A 22,286-nucleotide genomic window follows, 5' to 3' on the forward strand; every position below is an offset into this window, starting at 1 on the left:
GCTTGCCCATGTAAAATTCACTGCCACAATACTAGGGTGCTCTGGGTGGATGCTTACTGTCCCAGAGTACCCTAGCATTGCGACAATTAATTTTACATGTTGTTATGGTAGTTCTTTTGTTAGTATTTATGTTGTGTTGTATGTTGTACTGTATGTGTTGTTGTCTAATAGGTGCTGTGTATCGAGTCCAAGACAAATTTCCCTACATGGGGCAATAAAGTATATTCAATTCAATAATAATAAAAAAAAATCTATACAAAGGCCACCCTCAAGTCTCCATGATATTCTGGTTGTTTATACATGGTTTGGGGTCCTCACTTCAATGTAGATCTAATAGATTTTTTACAGGTGAGAAATGGAAGTCTTATCACTCAGAAAGGTAATAGCACAGAACTCTTCAAAAAGGCACACAATTTGAGGTATCATGTCTGATCAACTCGATATGTTGCTTCCGAATGTTCTGGTGCCCTAACATCAACCCAATTCTGCCAAGTTGTCAGTGACAAGCGCCATCTACTATCAGACAAACGGGTTCTAGTCTCATGGAAACCAGGAAGTACGTTTGCATAAACATTAATGAGCCTGATTCAGAGGATGCATTTTCCCTCTAAGATAACATTTATACTCCACTGGTAGTTAAGTTTGGGTTTGGAGTAGGATGTCTGGTTAACAAAATATTCTGTTGCCTCTTACATTACAACTAAAAAAAATTCTTGGTTTCAACAACACTTCCAGCTTCGGCCACTGGGGGCAGTGGTTCAAATTTCAGTAAGCACAGACCGATTTCTGCTTAAAAACTTTCTACCTACAATCTCTGAATTCACAATAAGATCATTTTGTGCAAACAATTCAGGAAGAGTTCTCAAATTTTATCTAGCAAATCAGTCCACTGGCGGCCATCTTTGGAACACTCCCATGAAGCTATTTCAGAGCTATTTCCAGTCATGAAAGAGCAGCTCCTATCTACTTAAATGGGGCAAGACCAAAATCTCCAAAATGGTTGGTCAAGATTTCAATCAAAGAACTTATTTCAAATCAGCAGTAAAATATGACAACACTGGTATCATAAATTGTGCTTTTTTTTACCTCAGATTAAGAAAAAAATAAAAATAAATAACAACGCAATTTTCCCGGCTTGTATAGCTAATGTGTAAGCGCGCTCTCAAGTTGGCTCTTTTACCTGTGAGGCGGGGCTTCCTTTCTACATCCGTTGACAGATGCAGTTTCTCCCATTCATTCTAATAGAAGTGGCCCATCTCTGCTAAATAGTCTCTGGAGTGTCTTTGTTCAAATCTCTAACCATAACTATGAGAAATAATGATAGTTATGCACCTTAGCTAGCAACACTAACACACAGCATAAAAAAATAAAAAAAACTAATTCTGTGTTGTGTTGTAGTAATTACATACATTTCTTTATGACGACGTATTAGCTGCAGCTTTATTATTATTATTATTTCCCAGTCTATAAATTACACTGAAGACCCTGAAAAAATGTGACATTTAATTTCACTGTATTTGCGCATATAATGCCAATAAACCTGACTTGCCTATTAACAGAACAGTGACTATTGCATCACAAAATGATTAGTGGTGCTGCATAAAATGTGCTAACTGTTAAAACATTTTAAGAATTTGTTAATTTTCCAACAAATACTAAAATAACTATAATATACTTTCTGGTTTAAATTTCAGTTTTAGCCACAGGTTTCAGTATATCTTATACATCTCATTAAACAATGGTTTTGTTCATGTTAAGTAAAATAAATAAAGTCCACAATTAACTATTTAAAATTATTTTTAATATTATGTATGTGTTGTTGTTCATTTAATAAGCAATCTAGTCAATTCTCTGCCATTAAAAAATAGATTCATACAAAACTTAAAACAAAAGTCTAAAAATCCCATTATAATCCTCAGTAGAAATGAGTGGTTTAAGACACTCCATCCAGCTTAAGTGTCCAGGCTTGAGCAGGTGAATAGGGTAGATCCGTTATCAGCACAATCAGTCCCGTTGAGTGTAGAGGAGCCCATTTCAAAGGCTCAGATATACCCAACAAAGTCACCTAAACACAGATGCATGATTAACGCTAAGACCTTCTTTGATATTGAAATGGTTTTTAAATTTTATTCATTCAATAATACACATTTTTGTCCTGAAACAAATGTTTCAATGACATCAAATTTCTGAGGTTCTTGTAAATATTTACCACAGTTTTGTCTGACGTTTTAGGTTCAGAGAGCTGAAAGGTGTTCTGCATGGGTCTTGAGGTAAAGATAGCATATACAGTGGTGCCTTTTGAGGTGTACCTGGAATTGAAGGAAAATGAAAAACACTAAAACTAATGATGCATTCACAGCTTTAATATAAATACACCACAGGCTAACTAAGGCTAAACTGAGATTTCAGAAGAGAGACAAGAAGAGAGACTCAGAAGAATCTTTAAAAAGTTTAGAAAGCATCAACTCACCAGACAGGGACAGTTGCATTCTCAGTCTGTACTCTCCAAGGCTTTGTTGCATAAATGGCTTCCCCACTGATCTTCATCCAGGCTCCAACGTCTCTGAGACGTTCCTCAAAAACAGGTGGAATCATGCCATCTGGCTGGGGCCCCACATTCAGAAGGTAATTGCCCCCGAAGGCCACTGTGTAGACCAGGTCCTATGGTCACACAAAATGAGAGGTCGAATGATGCATTCCATTGATTACAAAGGGTGAATTCAGGTGCAAAACAGCAGCGACATCAAATGTGAATGGCAAAACACTCAATTATACATACACAATGGAAGATATTTCACTATTCACTAGTTCAAAAACTTCAAATAGTTCAAGTTCAAAGCTTAATTAATGATGTCCAATGATACAAAACGCCTCAAGTTATCTCAATGTGAATGAACTCATAGTGCAATGGATGATGAACACGCACTGGACAAAGATATTTACTGAAAAATGACAACTCGTTCGTCTTAAGAAGACATGGAAAATGACACATGAGCCGCATTAACTACTTTTATGATACTTTTGTGATGTTTTTAGGCTCTCTACTCTCACCGTATTGATAAGACAGCCCATGATTTTCTTTAAAACATCTCCTTTTATGTTCTGCATAAGAAAGACAGTAATTCGGGTTTGGAACAATATGAGCATAAGTGAATGTCAGAATTCTTCGTTTTTTGGTGAAATATTCCTTTAATGCACTCAAGATCAGCCACATGTAATGGCAACATATCCCACCTTTATTATGGACGGTAGATCCATTAGTTGATTTAGCTCCATATTACGACGATAACCCCAAGAGTATGTGTCCACTGATGTGCATTTCTCCCACTTGTGACTAGGTAACGTCCCTGGGGTGAATTTGTCAGCACAGTTGTAATAACCTCCATGTTTACAGGAACAGCCCGCCCCCCATCTGTCATTAACCACAACTACATCCTGTAAAGAGTGTAATAAAGCAGTTATTATAATTTGAATTAAAAATTTGAGACCCTTTTCCAAAATAAGAATGACATTGTGTGCGGATCTTACTTTGACCGGACTATCATTGTAGAGCCAGGCTAGAAATTCTGTAGAGTTCCAATAGGTGTCAGGTGCTTCCCAGTCCCCATCTGACCAGATCAACTCTGGCTTGTACCTGAAAGGAAACAACACTTTGCCATCTCACTTAAATGTCTCATAAAAAAAAGTCAGGCTTACGTCATATGCAATATTTCTTCCTTACATAAAATCAATTCCTTCTCAATCATATGACTGAAGTTATTTACCTCTTGACCAAATTGTAGAGCTCTGGCATAAGTTTGTTGTCAACAAACTCCTGGGTCTTGAAACCAGCCTGCTTGTCACTCAGGTAGAGGGGGTTGAACCATTCAAACAGAGAGTTGTAGAGTCCATAATGCAGAGATCTAAAGAGCATAAAAATATCCTGCAATCAACTTAACCCTTATATTGTGTTCTGGTCAAAACTGACTGATTAACTTTTTTTCCCCTTTGAAAACTGTAGTTTATTTCATCCAGTTGGAAATAAAATTCCATGACTTTGTTCATACTGGGCATCTGAACACACAAATGTTGTGCATCGTCTTTCCATGTACAATCTTTGAGGAATAATTAAAGATCTACTCATCGTATTATGTTATGTTTGGACTCGTTTGAATCAGGATAGACTGCTGTAAATTAAGTAATGTCATTGTCTATGTTATATGCATGTTTAAGTAAGTAACAAGGAAAACATCACAAAAGACACTCCTGTTTATTATACTGTATTTATGTGTGTCAGTGGGAATTTAATACACTAATACTCACTGCAGTTTTGCCTCTGAGTGAAGCAAATATTCTCATTGCATTTTACTAATTGAAACCTTTCCAATGATATATAACACATGGCAATCTCATGTTATGTTTTACCAACTAATATAATATAACTGTTGTGATAATAAATTCTGAGAACAAAACAGTTCTAATTTGTCAGCAAATCAAAAAGCATCATTTAAGAATTGCTACGATCAGCTATATTCATTGTAAAGTCCAGATTCTAAAATTATTTTGTTTGATCAAGCAAGTGGTTATTAATTTATTACATAATTATAATTTTTTTCTGTAGGGAGTGCCCCCCACTAACCTGCTATTAGCTCAGTTCAATGAATCGTATCAATATATATATATATATATATATATATATATATATATATATATATATATATATATACATACATACATACATACATACATACATACATACATACACACACACACACACACACACATACATACACACATACATACACACACACACAGTTGTGCTCAAAAGTTTGCATACCCTGGCAGAAATTGTGAAATTTTGGCATTGATTTTGAAAATATGACTGATCATGCAAAAAAACTATTTTATTTAAGGATAGTGATTTGCCAGAAAGAAGCCTTTACTGCACTAATGCCACAAAAAAGCCCGGTTACAATATGCCCGACAACACCTTGACACGCCTCACAGCTTCTGGCACACTGTAATTTGGAGTGATGAAACCAAAATAGAGCTTTATGGTCACAACTATAAGCGCTATGTTTGGAGAGGGGTCAACAAGGCCTATAGTGAAAAGAATACCATCCGCACTGTGAAGCATGGTGGTGGCTCACTGATGTTTTGGGGGTGTGTGAGCTCTAAAGGCACGGGAAATCTTGTGAAAATTGATGGCAAGATGAATGCAGCATGTTATCAGAAAATACAGGCAGACAATTTGCTTTCTTCTGCATGAAAGCTGCGCATGGGACGCTCTTGGACTTTCCAGCACAACAATGACCCTAAGCACAAGGCCAAGTTGACCCTCCAGTGGTTACAGCAGAAAAAGGTGAAGGTTCTGGAGTGGCCATCACAGTCTCCTGACCTTAATATCATCGAGCCACTCTGGGGAGATCTCAAACGTGCGGTTCATGCAAGACAACCAAAGACTTTGCATGACCTGGAGGCATTTTGCCAAGACGAATGGGCAGCTATACCACCTGCAAGAATTTGGGGCCTCATAGACAACTATTACAAAAGACTGCACGCTATCATTGATGCTAAAGGGGGCAATACACAGTATTAAGAACTAAGGGTATGCAGACTTTTGAACAGGGGTCATTTCAGTTTTTTTCTTTGTTGCCATGTTTTGTTTCATGATTGTTCCATTCTGTTATAACCTACAGTTGAATATGAATCCCATAAGAAATAAAAGAAATGTGTTTTGCCTGCTCACTCATGTTTTCTTTAAAAATGGTACATATATTACCAATTCTCCAAGGGTATGCAAACTTTTGAGCACAACTGTATATATATATATATATATATATATATATATATATATTCACACTACCGTTCAAAAGTTTTGAAACACTTAATCATTCTTATAATTTTTTTTCTTCATATTTTAGAATAATAGTAAAGTCATCAGAACTATGGAATAACATAATTCCCATAGTTCCATTTATGTTGTGACTAAACAAAATCCAAAATAAATCAAAACTGTGTTATATTTTAGCATCTTCAGTCAGTAGTCACCATCTGCAGACATGTACTCTTGACATTTTCTCAACCAACTTCTTGAGGTATCACCCTGTTATGCTTTTTAAACAGTATTGAAGGAGTTCCCATCTATGTTGGGCACTTATTGGCTGCTTTTCTTTATTATTTGGTCCAAGTCATCAATTTTAAAAAACTTTTTTTTTAAATTACATTTTAGTTTTATAATGAAATAAATTAATATGGTGGCACAATTATATTTTTGTCTACAAAACTCATTTCAAACATTTAAGCACACGCCTTCAGATCAAAAGATTTTTAAGATCATGAGAAACATTTCAGTCAAGTGTTTCAAAACTATTGACCAGTAGTGCATATGTGTGTGTGTGTGTGTGTGTGTGTGTGTGTGTGTATATATATATATATATATATATATATATATATATATATATATATATATATATATATATATATATATATATATACACATACATCTGTACATTATTCCAAACTTTTGGCTGTGTGTGTGTGTGTGTGTTATATATATATATATATATACACACACACACACACACACACACACACATACACACACATACACACACATACACATACACACACATACACACACATACACACACATACACACACACACACTGGCGGCCAAAAGTTTGGAATAATGTACAGATTTTGCTGTTTCGGAAGGAAATTGGTACATTAATTCACCAAAGTGGCATTCAACTGATCACAAAGTATAGTCAGGACATTACTGATGTAAAAAACAGCACCATCACTATTTGAAAAAGTCATTTTTTTATCAAATCTAGACAGGCCCCATTTCCAGCAGCCATCACTCCAACACCTTATCCTTGAGTACTCATGCTAAATTACTAATTTGGTACTAGAAAATCACTTGCCATTATATCAAACACAGTTGAAAGCTATTTGGTTCATTAAATGAAGCTTAACATTGTCTGTGTGTTTGTTTTTGAGTTGCCACAGTATGCAATAGATTGGCATGTCTTAAGGTCAATATGAGGTCAAAAATGGCAAAAACGAAACAGTTTTCTCTAGAAACTCGTCAGTCAATCGTTGTTTTGAGGAATGAAGGCTATACAATGCTTGAAATTGCCAAAAACTGAAGATTTCATACAAAGGTGTACACTTCAGTTTTCAAAGACAAAGGACAACTGATTCTAACAAGGACAGAAAGAGATGTGGAAGGCCAGAAGTACAACTAAACAAGAGGATAAGTACATCAGAGTCTCAAGTTTGAGAAATAGATGCCTCACATGTCCTCAGCTGACAGCTTCATTGAATTCTACCCGCTCAACACCAGTTTCATGTACAACAGTAAAGAGAAGACTCAGGGGTGCAGGCCTTATGGGCTTCTTTTGAAATAGAAAAACAAAAAGAAAAGGTTAGAGTGGGCAAAGAAACACAGACACTGGACAACAGATAATTGGAAAAGAGTGTTATGGATCTTAACCCCATTGAGCTTTTGTGGGATCAGCTAGACTGTAAGGTGCGTGAGAAGTGCCCGACAAGACAGCCACATCTATGGCAAGTGCTACAGGAAGTGTGGGGTGAAATGTCACCTGAGTATCTGGACAAACTGACAGCTAGAATGCCAAGGATCTGCAAAGCTGTCATTGCTGCACGTGGAGGATTTTTTGATGAGAACTCTTTGAAGTAGTTTAAGATTTGAGATTTGAGATTTATTAACAATCTTAGTGGGCAAGTCAATTTTAACGGGGAACACAAAAGGTGTTAGCACAAATGAACACAACACAAGGGTTCAAATCATCTCAATTCGATCAAACTCACATAACCATAAAATTTAAAACACAGAAAAAAAGGTCGTTCAAATGAAACGTCAAGCAGTGACAGAAGTGACATAGGGCTCTATTTTCGTAAATGCGCAAAGCGCAGCACAACGCACTATGTCCATGCGCAATGTCTTATCCAATTTTCATGAGAGCGCTAATTCTAAGTGCAATTTTCTTGCCAGCGCAAATGGGCATGGTTGGGAGTGTTTGCGCTACTGTGGGTGTATTGTATGTAAATAAAATGACACCCAAATTCAGTTCCTGCATTTGCAGTTTGGAGATTCCTCTAGCAGGTGGTCATAAAGTTAAAATGTCCAAACTCTTAAGATATAGTGGAACATTAAATTAAGAGATTAAGAGATTGTGTTAAACTATCTAAAGGTCATGGCTTATTTTTCAATTATTATCATTATGTTTATATTTAAAATTGTATTTATGATCTAATTTATATTAGTTTAATTTATATTAAGTCACTGCAAAAGGGGCCAGTGGAAGTGTTTAGATGTTTAGATTTGGTGTGTTTTTTTTGACCACTTTGTTATATTGATTATATTTTCGTTTCCTTTGATGTGTAATTTGAATTTAGAAATATATTTGGTTTAATTTGTTCGTGTTTCAATAAATGCATTTATTTATTTTTTATTAAAATCTACCGGCAGAAGTGAAGTGCGTTCCGATACGATCACTGTTAATACTAGCCATGATTTGGGTGTCAGTAGATGAAAATGAATAATAATACTTACAGTCCATATTTATATTACTTTAATGCATTGCATACATTTCATTTACACTACAAACTTCTTATGAATGTGCTGTCTCTGTTTAAATCGTTGGTGCTTGAGGTAATAGACTAATAGGACGCAGATGATGGAATAACCAGAAAAGAACCTCAGAATTAAATTACACTTGGTCCAGCCTTTTGAGCATTGCACGCATGATTTCACCAAACCCACTTGTGCCTGGACTTTGCGCATGCTTGCACAAAAATACCAAAACTTCATGACCATACCCATTGACTTTGTGCTAATGACTTAAGGCATTGCATTGCACGTAATGCTTGCACTCTTAAAATAGGGCCCATAGTCTTAACCGTCTTCTTATGCACTTATTATAGGCTACATACAGTGTTTATGACCTCATATTAATGAGAGACATGTATGTACACACCATTTACACTCCTTTATTTTACATTTATATAAAATAAATTATTGGGATGCCCATGTTATTTCTTTGAAGAGACATTAGAGTAAACACATACCTTAAAATTAGAGGTTATGCAAGTTATGACACACACACACACACACACATATATATATGTGAAATGAAATGTTTCTCATGATCTTAAAAATCTTTTGATCTGAAGGCGTTTGCTTAAATGTTTGAAATTAGTTTTGTAGGCAAAAATATAATTGTGCCACCATATTAATTTATATCATTATAAAACTAATATTTATATAATTTTAAATATATTAAAATGTGAAAAAAAAAAAAAAATTATAATAAAGAATGAGTAAGTGTTTCAAAACTTTTGACCAGTAGTGTACAAGTCATAAGTTTACATATACTTGGGTTGAAGTCATTAAAACTCATTTTTTAACCACTCCACAGATTTCATATTTGTAAACTATAGTTTTGGCAAGTCGTTTAGAACATCTACTTTGTGCATGACACGAGTAATTTTTCCAACAATTGTTTACAGACAGATTGTTTCACTTTTAATTGACTATCACAATTCCAGTGGGTCAGAAGTTTACATACACTTACACTGGTGGCCAAAAGTTTGGAATAATGTACAGATTTTGCTCTTATGGAAAGAAATTGGTACTTTTATTCACCAAAGTGTGCAAGTACGTACAAACAGACATACCTTTTCCTTATTTCAACGCCCAAATCTGCAACAAGATCCCTGCGCGGTCCATTATCCACTGAATTCCAGTTCCAGGAGTTTGGGGAGCCCCAGTTGGTGAAGCCTTCATGATGTTTGGACGTGAAAACCACATATCTGAGTAAAACAAAACAAAATTATATGCAAAAAAACATACAAATAACATCCAAATGTGCATCTAACTTGTCCTAAATACGCACTTTGCTCCTGAAGCTTCGAAGATTTCTGCCCACTCAGAAGGATCAAAAAACTGTGCGCGAAAACCAGGTGCGAAATCCGCATATGTAAATCCAGGTGGATAGTTCTTGGCCATGTACAGAATATAATCAGGTTTGTGCGCGCCCTGCCAGTTCCACCAGAACCACTCGCTGCCGAACGCGGGCACAGAAAACACTCCCCAGTGAACGAAGATCCCGAACTTCGCATCGTCGTACCATTCAGGCAGAGGTCTGGAGTCCAAACTAGCCCAATCGGGAGTGTATCGAGCTCCGATTAACGACACACATGATAACAGACAAAGAAACAGTGATATCCGAGTCACTTCCATTATTTAACAGAACTAAACTCCAGTTCAATTTGCACATGTGAGCGCGAGCATTAATGAGCAAAAGTGAGCCTAAACCTCCAATATCAGTGCATAGTAGTTAACGCACACTGACGTCTGCACAAAAAAAAAAAAGTATATTTCTTCCTAGATCCCTTTCAACTAATCATAGCGCGGTCATAAAATCCGAAAAACAACTACGTATTTCCTGGTTCATCATATGACATAAAACATGTGACCAAAACACATGAACAGGTTGTAATTAAAGAATGTGCTTTCTTTTAAAGGAGCCCTCAGTAATTTTTTTTCCCTCATTAAAAAAGTATAACTCCTGAAGACATTAATTGTAATTTTGCAATATATGTAGGAAATCATGAGCACTCACATTAAAATGAAGACTCCAGTCATATCAGTAACATTATAAATGCTGTTTTATTCTACAAGGAGAGGGTCCGCACATGGGGTCTGCCAGTGTTAGAATCACATGACCAGCCGAATACAACTCGCTTAATCTCAGTAACTGTCCTGTTATTTGACTCTTTCACTCATTAATTTAAGTAATCATGGCTGACTGTGAATACTAAATTTCTACAATGGCACCTGAAACTGAAAACTATTGATTTTAAATGATGCTGCATCCAAGCCGCTAGGTGTCAGTGTAAGTCCAAGATGACACAAAGACTAAAGTTACTGAGTGCACCTTTAAATAATTTTTGTCATGTGCTGACATATTTTATATACTTTCATATCTGTTTTTCATCATAATGTGCATTAAAGGTTTTTATATATGCTTGCTTTTATAATAATAAATGTTATGATTTAATGGCCACTGCTACCTTTTGTAAAATGAGAATTGCCAGTTATTGTAGATAATGAAACAGTCAGCTGTGATTTTTATTTAATTTTTTTACTATATATTTTTTAAATATTTTAAAACATATGCGTAGTTGCTTCTCAAAGGAAGACAAATGGAATAAAAAAGCAATTAGCATTATGACTTTCATGAAGTCTTTGCAAATAGCAAAGATAATGAATATAATGGCTAAACAATAGTTGCATAAACACAATTGAATAAATAACCATTATTGTTTTTTGTTTTTTTGTACCCAACCAAATTATAATTTTTTTTCAGTGTGCTATGACAAAACAACATACTTCTGGGACAGACAACATTCTCACAATGGTAACACTTTACAATAAGGTTCCATTCATTAAAATTAGTTAATGCATTTGGTATCATGAACTAACAATGAACATATTTTTACAGCATTTATTAATCTTTGTTAATAAAAAACAATTGTTCATTGTTAGTTCACGTGAGTTCATAGTGCATTAACAAATGTTAACATATAGTAACTTATTTTTTAAATCAAAAGTTATATATGTTGAAATTAAGATTAATAAATACTGTAAAAGTATTGTTCATTGTTAGTTCATGTTAACTAATGTTAACAAATGGAAACTTATCGTAAAGTGTTACTCTCACAACACCGTTAATTATGGTGTTTAAGGCTGATCACATATGATATGGTGCTTTTTTAAAACCATTACAATGTTAATTCACACAAATGCCACAGCACATTCAATTGTGTGTTGGGCCCTCATTGTCATACAGCAAAATATGATATTTCATAATTAACCAATGCAGATTTATACTAAACCAAAACCAAGTGAAAAGACAAATGAGTAATTAACCATCTTTCCTGATCCCCAAATAATCTCAAGAAAAATAGCTATAGTTTGAAATGGAGAACACTGTGTAAACTTGCGTTTTACAACTTACCAAAACCTTTCTTTTGATATTAATTTGGTAAACATTAAAAAAAGTGCAACAGTGCAAATCAATCTACAATAGTTGGCCATTCTCTGCAAGCTGCCTTGCAACAATTTGCTTTTCATCCTGGGTATCATCCTGTTCAGCAACACTAGCGCTGGGCTCTGCTTCATCTCCTTCTACCATGAACACAGGCCAATCGGAGTCTCTGGTAGCCCTCTCCATAGCCTCTGATTGGATACTGAGGTTCAAGGAGGAGGGGTTGTCATTAGTTGTAGTAACAAAGGTGCAGCCATCACAAAGTCCATATCGCTTCATTCCTTGGGATACAATGCCTGAGAACACTTGCCGACAGCCTTTGCAGACTATGGGCCACGTGGACCGATGGACCTGTAAATGAGACATGCAAAAACTAAGATATTTAAACATGTTGAAATAAGAGAAAAACCTCACGCTGCATAATCATACATGAAATACTAATACTAGGGCTGTGAAGATTGATTCTGATTAAGATAATGACAGTTAATCTCATGACATTTTGGCATTACTAATTCTAAAAATTTGAATGTGCTGAAATTATATTGTTGTGTATTCAGTGTTAATGCATTCAGTTTCTTTAGGAAGCAAAAAAAATCATATGTAACAAATGTTTGCACTCTCCATTTGCATTCACTGTCAAAAAGATACTTCACACTTTTAATACTGAAAAAACATCTTCAGTAATACTTTTCATACATTTAATTTTCATACATTTATTACTGAAAATTAAATTCCACCATACAATCACTGTTTACTTTTAAAAAATTTTTTACATTTACACAGTGTTGGGTTATTAAAAAAAGGTAACTAGCTACAAGTTACTACTCTAAAATTGTAACATATTACTGACTTCACTGAATACTTAATCGAAAATGTAATCACATTACAAATTACTTTATAAAACTCTTCACAGAAAATTTTTTGTTTTTCCACTCAACAAATTCAAAATACTGTCTAAATTTCTTCCTTGTTCATTGACTCGTGAGGTACACAAACATCAGTGGTCACAACACGCAAACAGATGTACATATTAACGTAATTCATATTTTACATTTATCCTCAATATATAATATTATTTTAGAAATAGGTGTAATTCAAGTAAAGTAATTAAAAGTAATTCACTTAATTGAAAGTCCATAACTGTAATCTCATTCCAAGAATTTAAAATGTAATGTGCAACACTACTTTTTGTATTTAGTAATTAGATTAAATCAATTAATTACTTTGTAACTACCACTATACACCAGATACTGCATTTACACTAACACTCTGGTTGCTCTGTTACTAACAAGGTGGGAGATTTATAAACAGTACAAAGAATATTTTGAAATTTCTCCAGCCCTGAATATAGTCAAAACTCTAAGCTACAGTGCAAAGGTCTGCAAAACTGTAACTGTTGCAAACTGAATATTAAATCAAAATCAAATCCCTTTGTCACTCAACCATATACACAAGTGCAACAGTATGTGTTGATGAATTTGTTTGATCATTATGTTTGATGAATAGAGCAAAAGAATGCTATGACTTGATACATTTCTGATCAATTTAATGCTAACTTATAATTTCTGAACTTTTTCCATATAAACCGTGAATCTGAGGTTATCCAATCTCTTTTCTCCATATTGACAGTGGCAAAACAAGAGGTCGATAAGCTTGAAGCAGTAAAGACATATCCAACTGTACAGCCGCCATCTTCTACACATTTACAGAGTAAGCATATCTTTCACTTGTCCTCCTCTGTGTCACTGTGTGTTATTGACCCTGCATGTATGAACCCACAACGACCAAGAACATTTGCCATTACACAAATGTTAAAGTGAAACTGTAATATATTTGCGTTTACTATCAAATTAATTCTCGTTTAAATGGCGTGTGTACATCACAGCTAGCGTTTAATCTTCAGGAGCTGCTGCAAATGGTCTGACTCCCCAGTGTGAGTTGCTAACGGCCTCAGTTCATATGGAGTGCTCACATAATTCAATGTTCCACAGGAAAATGGGACTCTTAAATGCGTTTATGATTACCATTTCTATATTCGCTTAAAATTCCCTAATTTTGATAGTACAATGTGCTAAAGTGCTAAATAATCGTAAATAAAATGATGACGATCAGACAATGTAATAATCGCGACAAGCCTATATGGATCCTCATTTGTGTTTTTAGTTTACAGTTTTATTATACAGTTGAAGTCAGAAGTTTACATACACTTAAGTTGAAGTCATTAAAACTCATTTTTTTAACCACTCCACAGATTTAATATTAGCAAACTATACTTTTGGCAAGTAGTTTAGGACATCTTCTTTGTGCATGACAAGTGATTTTTCCAACAATTGTTAACAGACAGATTGTTTCACTTTTAACTGACTATATCACAATTACAGTGGGTCAGATGTTTACATACACCAAGTTAACTGTGCCTTTAAGCAGCTTGGAAATTTCCAGAAAATGATGTCAAGCCTTTAGGCAATTAGCTTCTGATAGGAGGTGTACTGAATTGGAGGTGTACCTGTGGATGTATTTTAAGGCCTACCTTGAAACTCAGTGCCTCTTTGCTTGAAATTATAGGAAAATCAAAAGAAATCAACCAAGATTTTAGAAAAACATTTTTGAGCCTCCACAAGTCAGGTTCATCCTTGGGAGCAATTTCCAAATGCCTGAAGGTACCACGTTCATCTGTAAAACAATAGTAGTTAAATATAAACACCGTGGAACCAGCAGCCATCATATCGCTCAGGAAGAAGACGCATTCTATCTCCTAGAGATGAACGTAGTTTGGTGCGAAAAGTGCAAATCAATCCCAGAACTACAGCAAAGGATCTTGTGAAGATGCTGGAGGAAACAGGTAGACAAGTATCTATATCCACAGTAAAACAAGTCCTATATCGACATAACCTGAAAGGCTGCTCAGCAAGAAAGCAGCCACTGCTCCAAAACCACCAAAAAAAAAAAAAGCCAGTCTACAGTTTGCAAGTGCACATGGGGACAAAGATCTTACTTTTTGGAGAAATATCTTCTGGTCTGATGAAACAAAAATTGAACTGTTTTGCCACAATAACCATCGTTATCTGGAGGAAAAAGGGTGAGACTTGCAAGCCAAAGAACACCATCCCAACCGTGAAGCATGGGGGTGGCAGCATCATGTTGTGGGGGTGCTTTGCTGCAGGAGGGACTGGTGCACTTCACAAAACAGTTGGCAACATGAGGAAGGAAAATTATGTGGATATATTGAAGCAAAATCTCAAGACATCAGCCATGAAGTTAAAGCTCGGTCGCAAATGGGTCTTCCAAATGGACAATGACCCCAAGCATTCCTCCAAAGTTGTGGCAAAATGGCTTAAGGACAACAAAGTCAAGGTATTGGAGTGGCCATCACAAAGCCCTGACCTCAATCTGAGGGCAGAACTGAACTTCTGTGGGCAGAACTGAAAAAGCGTGTGCGAGCAAGGAGGCCTACAAACCTGACTCAGTTACACCAGTTCTGTCTGCAGGAATGGGCCAAAATTCCAGCAACTTATTGTGAGAAGCTTGTGGAAGGCTACCCAAAATGTTTGATCCAAGTTAAACAATTTAAAGGCAATGCTACCAAATACTAACAAAGTGCACGTAAACATCTGACCCACTGGGAATGTGATGAGAGAAATAAAAGCTGAAATGAATAATTCTCTCTACTATTATTCTGACATTTCACATTCTTAAAATAGTGATCCTAACTGACCTAAGACAGGAAATGTTTTCTACGATTAAATGTCAGGAATAGTGAAAAACTGAGTTTAAATGTATTTGGCTAAGGTGTATGTAAACTTCTGACTTCAACTGTAGGTCCAGGGGCGGACTGGCCATCGGGAGCACCAGGCGTTTTCCCTGTGGGCCGCGGGGTAATTTGGGCCAGCCCGCTGGCAAGTACCGGCCCGTCCTACAGGTGATATAGGCGACCACCCTGGGCTCCAACATGGCCGTGCGGAACCCGTAACAGAGCGAGAATTCAATAAATTTAGTAAGGTCATAACAATACAATGACTTTTGTTTTGAAATCCCTTACACAGTGGCACAGTTTCCGTATGCATGTATTTGCTTTGTAACTCACATGGACTTGATTATTTGACATACAAATAAAAATAATGGTGACAACCAAAAACAACATATTAGGTTTAAGATGAGCTCTGAATAATCACAAAATGACAATTAACTGCAATTTACAACAACTACAATAACAGGAGCATAAATAAAATTCTGCTGTGACACTTTCTTCATCTAACTATTTTAAACAACATTTTATGATCTTGTATAGCTATATATACACTTGTTTCCACAACCTCACATTAACTAAGATAATAGTTTATTTGCCCTTCTGAAAAGTTGAAAGGTGATTAAGATCTTTAAAAACTTTGAAGAAATGCTGACTTGTCACAGCACCTAAAATACACACTTTCCCTTGTACTTTCATGTACATTTTAACTGTTGGGGGAAAAAGTTCATACATGTGATTTGTGTGAACTATAAAGTGCTTATTTTAGTGCTTTCTCTAGAAAATCCACTCATCACATTTACAGTGGTTTTATATGTTTTAAAGTTATGACAATTTGTGCACTGTGGGGCCCATTGTCATGACTAGCAGTCAATAGAAATTTAATTTTTTTCAACACAAATATCTGAAATTGAGCCAGAAAATGAAATCAATGAACCAGTGTGTTATGGTGTGGTGTGTTGCGGGCTGGGTTTGGTGGGCCGCTCTGGGCCAGAAAGTCCAGGGCACTTTTTAGTCCCAGTCCGCCCCTGTATAGGTCTACTATTTTAACCTTAAAGTTTATTTGCACAGCCTGAGGCTGAAAATGGTAATATAAAAATAATTATGCGTCTTCCACTGAACTCATATTAGCCATATCATGGGTATTTTTTGCACTATCTGCATATTCAGTTGTTATGCACTAAAATAATTACAGACAAACGCTCTTATACTGTCACTAACACAAATTACACAAGTATACTAAGATTATTTGTGAGTTTTTACACAAAACAATGCAAAAATGCAGCAAATGGCACCACAATTTTTGACAAAAGCCACAGCAAACATTTAGTCATTTTGGGATGGAGTAATCAGGAAAAAGTGCAGCGAAATCCTGGCCGGACAGATGACTATGACCCAACTCACGCCATTGATTGAGTAACGTTGTTGGGGCTGGTCACAGCAGGTCGCAAAAAACAAATACAGGACTTTTTATAGTGCCACAGAGACAGTGTTTACAGTTTTCGAGATAATTAACCTAAGAATGGATTACTTACAGTTGTTTCTGCATATTTAGCTGGGATAAAAGAAAGTATTTTAACACTGAAAAAAGTTACATACTTCAGCTTTAACTGTGTGAAGCAACTTTAAAGACATTTAACATTTAATCTTTTGTTTAACTTGAAGAGTTGACCCAAAATTGAAAATAAGTTACTTTTTAGGTAAGATACTCACTCTCATGTTGATCCAAACCTGTATGACTTTCTTCCGTGGAACACAAATGGAGATGTTAGACTGACAGCCTCAGTCACCATTCACAAGTATTGTGTGGTAAAAAAGATGCAGTGAAAGTGAATAGTGACTCCTTTAGTGTTCCACGGTAGAGAGAAGTCATAAGGAGTTGAAAAAACATGAGGGTGAGTAAATGATAACAGACTATTAATTTTTGGGTAAAATGTTAACTTGGGCAGCCCTAATAAATAGACATACTTATATTTCTGAGGGCTTATGAGGACTTACAGAAATAGCATGAGTTCGAAGATGTTCTTGACGTGTAAAACGTTTGCCGCAGACCTCACAAGGATAGGGCCTTTCTCCTGTGTGACAACGGATGTGCCTCTTCAAAATACCCTTTTGTTTGGCTGTATACGGGCAGAACGGACATTTGTGCAGTCTCCCTGTGTAAATGCACACATATTTTACCACACATTCCTACATCTTTCTTGTTTAGAAAAAGTCAAGTACTCAAATTAAAAATTTTTAGATTTTTTCTGTAGCAACACAACAACTCTTACCTGGATCATCCCCATACCAGTCATTTTGAATCTCCATACCACAGGGACCCCCAGGGCCAAGCGCCTCATCCATACGACCAAATCCAATACCATACCCCAAGCTCTGGGAGAAGTGTTCATCACGGTTAGGGTTACTTCCCCCTCTGAACAGCACATCTGAGAACTGTTTCATTGGAAATGATATGGAGGGATGTTCAGTGCTTGGAGCTGGACTAGTGTTAACCGCTCTCTCCCCATCATGTGGGCCCTGATAAAGAGTAGTGTCTTTGGATTCCCGAGAAGACTCGCCCTCTTCATCAGGGTCATACTCGATTTTGGGGTGCACCAACCCCAAAAACAGACCTGGGGTGGATGAGTTAACCAAACCAAGGCCTGGACTCCTCTTTATTGGGGCATTCATAGGAGGCAGGTTAGGATATCCTCCTTGTGAATTTTCGCTCTCGGAGTCTTTGCTACTCGTTGCAGGTGGTGTGGAGACGGCAGCCGTTGGAGCGTCATCAGGGCTGAGGGCCTCTGTGACCCGAGTGGCCCTTTGGTCACCTTCAGAAGTGGAAGCCACAGGAGCATTAGTGACAGAAACAGGGGTTCCTCTGTCATCCAACCCCTCATTATCTTTGAGTCTCTCTCTCTGTCCTTCCCTCTCCCTGTTACAGATCTCCAAGGATGACTTGATGTAGCCCTTACAAAAGTTTACCACATCAGTCATTTGCAAGTAGCTAGCAGCTGACATTATTTCGATGACATTGTCGCTGCGCAGGGCGAGTCGACCTGAATACAGAAAGTCCAGGATGAATGAGAATGCCTCGGCTGTGACTATGTCCAGAGAGGCTGTGCTATTTCGTTGGCCATTGTCCTGCAGGTAATGCACCAGGAGGGCCCGAAAATAGCCACTGCTGGCGAAAAGAATATTTCGGTGTGCCTTGAAAACGCGTCCCTCCACTATGATGCTGCAGTCACAGAAGAAGTCCCTCTTACGCTGCTCGTTCAGCTCAGACAAGAGCCTAGACAGGTAGGAAGGAACCTCCATCTTTACTGCAGAGCCATACGCTTCTCTGGCAGGGTAGATATTAAATAATAGATGAAAAACCAAGATAAAGGCAGAAAAAAAGTCAATAATATTTACAAGCCTTTATGCCTTTAAAAAGTTTCAGAAATAGGAACATTTGATTGGACGCATATCCTTTTTTTAGAAGCATTTTCTATTTGTTATTTTTTTTTTTACACCTATTAGGAGGAATGTTCCAATTTAAATTTGTTGTATAACGCATCACCATTTGTAGCACAAAGTTATAATTTCGACTGGTCCCTCTTTTAATAAAAAAAATTAAAAATTAAAAATAAAAAAAAAAAAAGACAAAAACCGCAGTTACAGTTGGGCACTTTCAATGAGAGTGAATGGGGCCAGTCCATAAACATTGCAATACACACTTTTTCAGAAGTATGACAAAAAGACGTAAACATTAAACATTTTTACATGATTTGAGTTTGATAAATCAGGGATTTACCCGTTACAGCGTTTACCGCCATTACATCATAATGAAAACATTGCTAACAAGTATATAGTTTATGTTTTGGCTATGCTTTTGAAACAGTGTGTGTTTTAATGTTTGTGGACTTGCCCCATTCACTTACATTGAAAGTGCCTTACTATAACCGCAATTTATTTTTATTTTATTACAAAAAGGAATAATTAACATGGCAATTAACATGATTAATTTCCTATCCTAACTATGCACGATTGTGGTTAGTTGCATTGTATTATTTGCATTTAGCATTGCTTTCCCTGAATCAGAACAGAGCTGCAACCCACTGTCCAGTTCAGAACCACTGGAAGATTCAAGATTGACTGATCTCATAATCAAGACTGACTGTCAACATTAACGAACCAATCGGACTCGTGACATCTGATTTGGCTAGCGGCCCTCATCTCAGCATGAATATCAGAATCACAGGCTTTAAAGACAAAAGATTTTCACAGTAGTAAAGTTGAATGATAGGTCAATCTTAGGAAGCAACAGCGAACAATAGGAAGACCCGTCTTACAACAACAAATACAGCGCACACGAAACAAGAGTTAAAACACTTCTACTACCTCTGATACGGGACACGTTGATTTTGGACGACGGTAATCTGTATACACATAAATTAAGGTTACTGTTCGCTTGCTCTTCTTGGTGGTCTTTTAAAAATGTCTTCCTGACTTCCTGTTTCTACGTTGTACTTCCTGTCACTGCCTCAAAAGCCCAGAGCCGGGGCGGGCTTTAATGACGTTAATTAATTAATTAATTAATAATAATAATAATAATAATAATAAGCGCTTAAAACGTAATCTAATTAATTTAATAAGTATTTAATGTTTGGACCAATGAGAATGAGAATCAGCAGTCAAGGGCGGGCTGAACATTGCTTAACTGGCTAAAGTGAAATGTTTTACCGCATGTTCTGCATCTGTGCTAAGAAGACACTCAATAAAAATAACCTCTGCCGGCCTTCAACTTGTTTCATAAATTGTTTGTATCTGTTCAGGTTGTAGTCCAAAAACCCGGAAGAGAATTCGCCATGGGTTCCCTCTGGATTCTCCTATGGGCTTTTATAATGGGGTTTTTAAACTTATGTGTAAAATAAGGTCTGTGGTAAACATTACTTGACGAAACGATTTTTGAAGCCGTATTGAATTACATACTTATTTTAAAAAACACAGCAGCTTCAAAATTCACGTTTGAGGTATGACTGTGTGTAATTTATGTTGTAGAACAAAACGTCCAAGTATTGTCAAATAATGTTTACCACAGACCTTATCCATTCAACTCGGAAAGCTGGATTTTCCAACTTCCTACTGGGAAAAGTGCAATGGAATGCCACTTGAAGTCACAATTCCAACTTGGAAAGTCGTGTGGAAATTTTAAACTCCGATTTTGCAGGTGCGTGACGTCCATGTTGGGTAAGTTACTTTCAAAAAAGCAATCCACTACTGATTACTAATTACTTTTGGAAAGTTGAAATTAATTACTTAACTACTTCTTATGGAAAGTAATTAGATTACTAATTACTTTGAAGTTACTTTCTAAAACCAATCAAACTTGCGGAAAAAAAGTGACACTAATAGTGACACTAATAGTGACACTAATAGTGACACTAATAGCTCTTTTAGTACTTTAATATTGACTGAAATATTAACCAAATGACAGCAGTACGACAAAGATAGAAACTTGGCTAAAGAGATCCAATGCATTTCTAAAATGCAGCTTAACTCTCTTATCTCAAATATGCTGTAGTAGTATCTTCAGGCATGTGTGTACACTACATACAACCTTCTTAGCCGTGTGTGGCATGTATGTGTACAGTAACCTGTGTTTGTGTTGGTGTAAGTCTTTTACAGTAAAAGACAGGAAAAGAATACTAATGAACTGAAAAGCTTGCTGAAAACCCATTTTCAGACAGCTTTGATAGTAAAACCATTGTGTATTTGAATGCTTGTTGTTTCTTTTCGGTTTGCATATACAGGTTTGCTTGTGTGTTGCATCATGCATGTCTGTGTGCCTGTATGTCTGTTTGTGTGTACATGTGCAGCATGTGTGTGTTTACACAACTTTACAGCGAGTGGACTATTTCTACCTCTCTGCTTGTGCTCGGATGAATTGAGTATCCTTTATCACTAGTGCATCTGTAACGCTATAGCATTGTGTTTGTGTTTTATTGTGTACAGTACATAAAGAACATAAAAGCCGTTTTCTTAGTGACGTCTTTTTCAAGACGCCGTTCTGCAAATGTTCCCACATTGTGAGACAGGAACGAGTGCTGTTTTCCATATACATCCCAAATCAATCCCCTCTCCTCCCGCGGCAGCTGCAGAGGGACACCCGATGGGGCAGAGTACGGATATTTGAGGAGGATTTGTCGGTGGCCCAGCCTTGCGTGCCTCAGCCAGGGCTGGGAACATGCTGACACAGAGCTCGCTGAGATTGATTGTGACTGCATGAAAACTTGAAACGCTTCACTTTCGTTATCAATTTGAATAAACAACTACAGTCCGCTGCATCCATAGTAACACAGCTCACTCATCTGCCGTCGCCTCGATATGTATCCTCAATGCCATGGTGGTTTGTTAGAACACATGCTCATTAGCTGACACAGCAACACACATAAAATCAAATCAAATCAAATCAAACACTTTTATTGTCACACAGCCATATACACAAGTGCAAT

At 36.6% G+C, this 22,286-nt stretch overlaps 3 protein-coding genes across 3 annotated transcripts in view; 1 reads left to right on the forward strand and 2 right to left on the reverse strand.

The window, feature by feature from the left end:
- The window catches only part of LOC127425738 (ataxin-1-like), a 391,578-nt gene that overhangs the window by 180,252 nt on the left and 189,040 nt on the right, over positions 1–22,286 (forward strand). The window lies entirely within an intron of this gene.
- LOC127425745 (tissue alpha-L-fucosidase-like) lies at positions 1,785–10,477 on the reverse strand. Its single transcript, XM_051672006.1, has 8 exons — positions 9,906–10,477; positions 9,688–9,822; positions 3,765–3,902; positions 3,529–3,634; positions 3,235–3,435; positions 2,471–2,661; positions 2,210–2,309; positions 1,785–2,065 (listed from the first exon to the last, which is right to left on the reverse strand). The coding sequence occupies exons 1-8, from the start codon at positions 10,250–10,252 to the stop codon at positions 1,934–1,936; spliced, it is 1,350 nt and encodes a 449-aa protein (XP_051527966.1). The 5' UTR covers positions 10,253–10,477; the 3' UTR covers positions 1,785–1,933.
- LOC127425741 (zinc finger and BTB domain-containing protein 8B-like) lies at positions 10,660–20,301 on the reverse strand. The gene is made up of 4 exons (XM_051672000.1): positions 20,173–20,301; positions 18,081–19,132; positions 17,806–17,963; positions 10,660–12,413 (listed from the first exon to the last, which is right to left on the reverse strand). Exons 1-4 carry the CDS (start codon positions 20,220–20,222, stop codon positions 12,096–12,098), a joined length of 1,578 nt encoding a protein of 525 aa, XP_051527960.1. The 5' UTR covers positions 20,223–20,301; the 3' UTR covers positions 10,660–12,095.

This window comes from Myxocyprinus asiaticus, chromosome 34, assembly GCF_019703515.2.
Source record: "Myxocyprinus asiaticus isolate MX2 ecotype Aquarium Trade chromosome 34, UBuf_Myxa_2, whole genome shotgun sequence".
Lineage (NCBI taxonomy): Eukaryota > Metazoa > Chordata > Actinopteri > Cypriniformes > Catostomidae > Myxocyprinus > Myxocyprinus asiaticus.

Coding starts and splice junctions, on each gene's coding strand:
- LOC127425745 (XM_051672006.1), bottom strand. CDS start 10,252: ATGGAAGTGACTCGGATATCACTGTTTCTTTGTCTGTTATCATGTGTG. Junction 3,903..9,687: donor GGCGTTGAAATAAGGAAAAG/GTATGTCTGTTT, acceptor TATGCTCTTTAG/ATCTCTGCATTATGGACTCT. Junction 3,436..3,528: donor ACAATGATAGTCCGGTCAAA/GTAAGATCCGCA, acceptor CACTCTTTACAG/GATGTAGTTGTGGTTAATGA.
- LOC127425741 (XM_051672000.1), bottom strand. CDS start 20,222: ATGTGTATACAGATTACCGTCGTCCAAAATCAACGTGTCCCGTATCAG. Junction 17,964..18,080: donor CTGGTATGGGGATGATCCAG/GTAAGAGTTGTT, acceptor GCATTTACACAG/GGAGACTGCACAAATGTCCG. Junction 12,414..17,805: donor TTCGAACTCATGCTATTTCT/GTAAGTCCTCAT, acceptor TCTCATTTACAG/GTCCATCGGTCCACGTGGCC.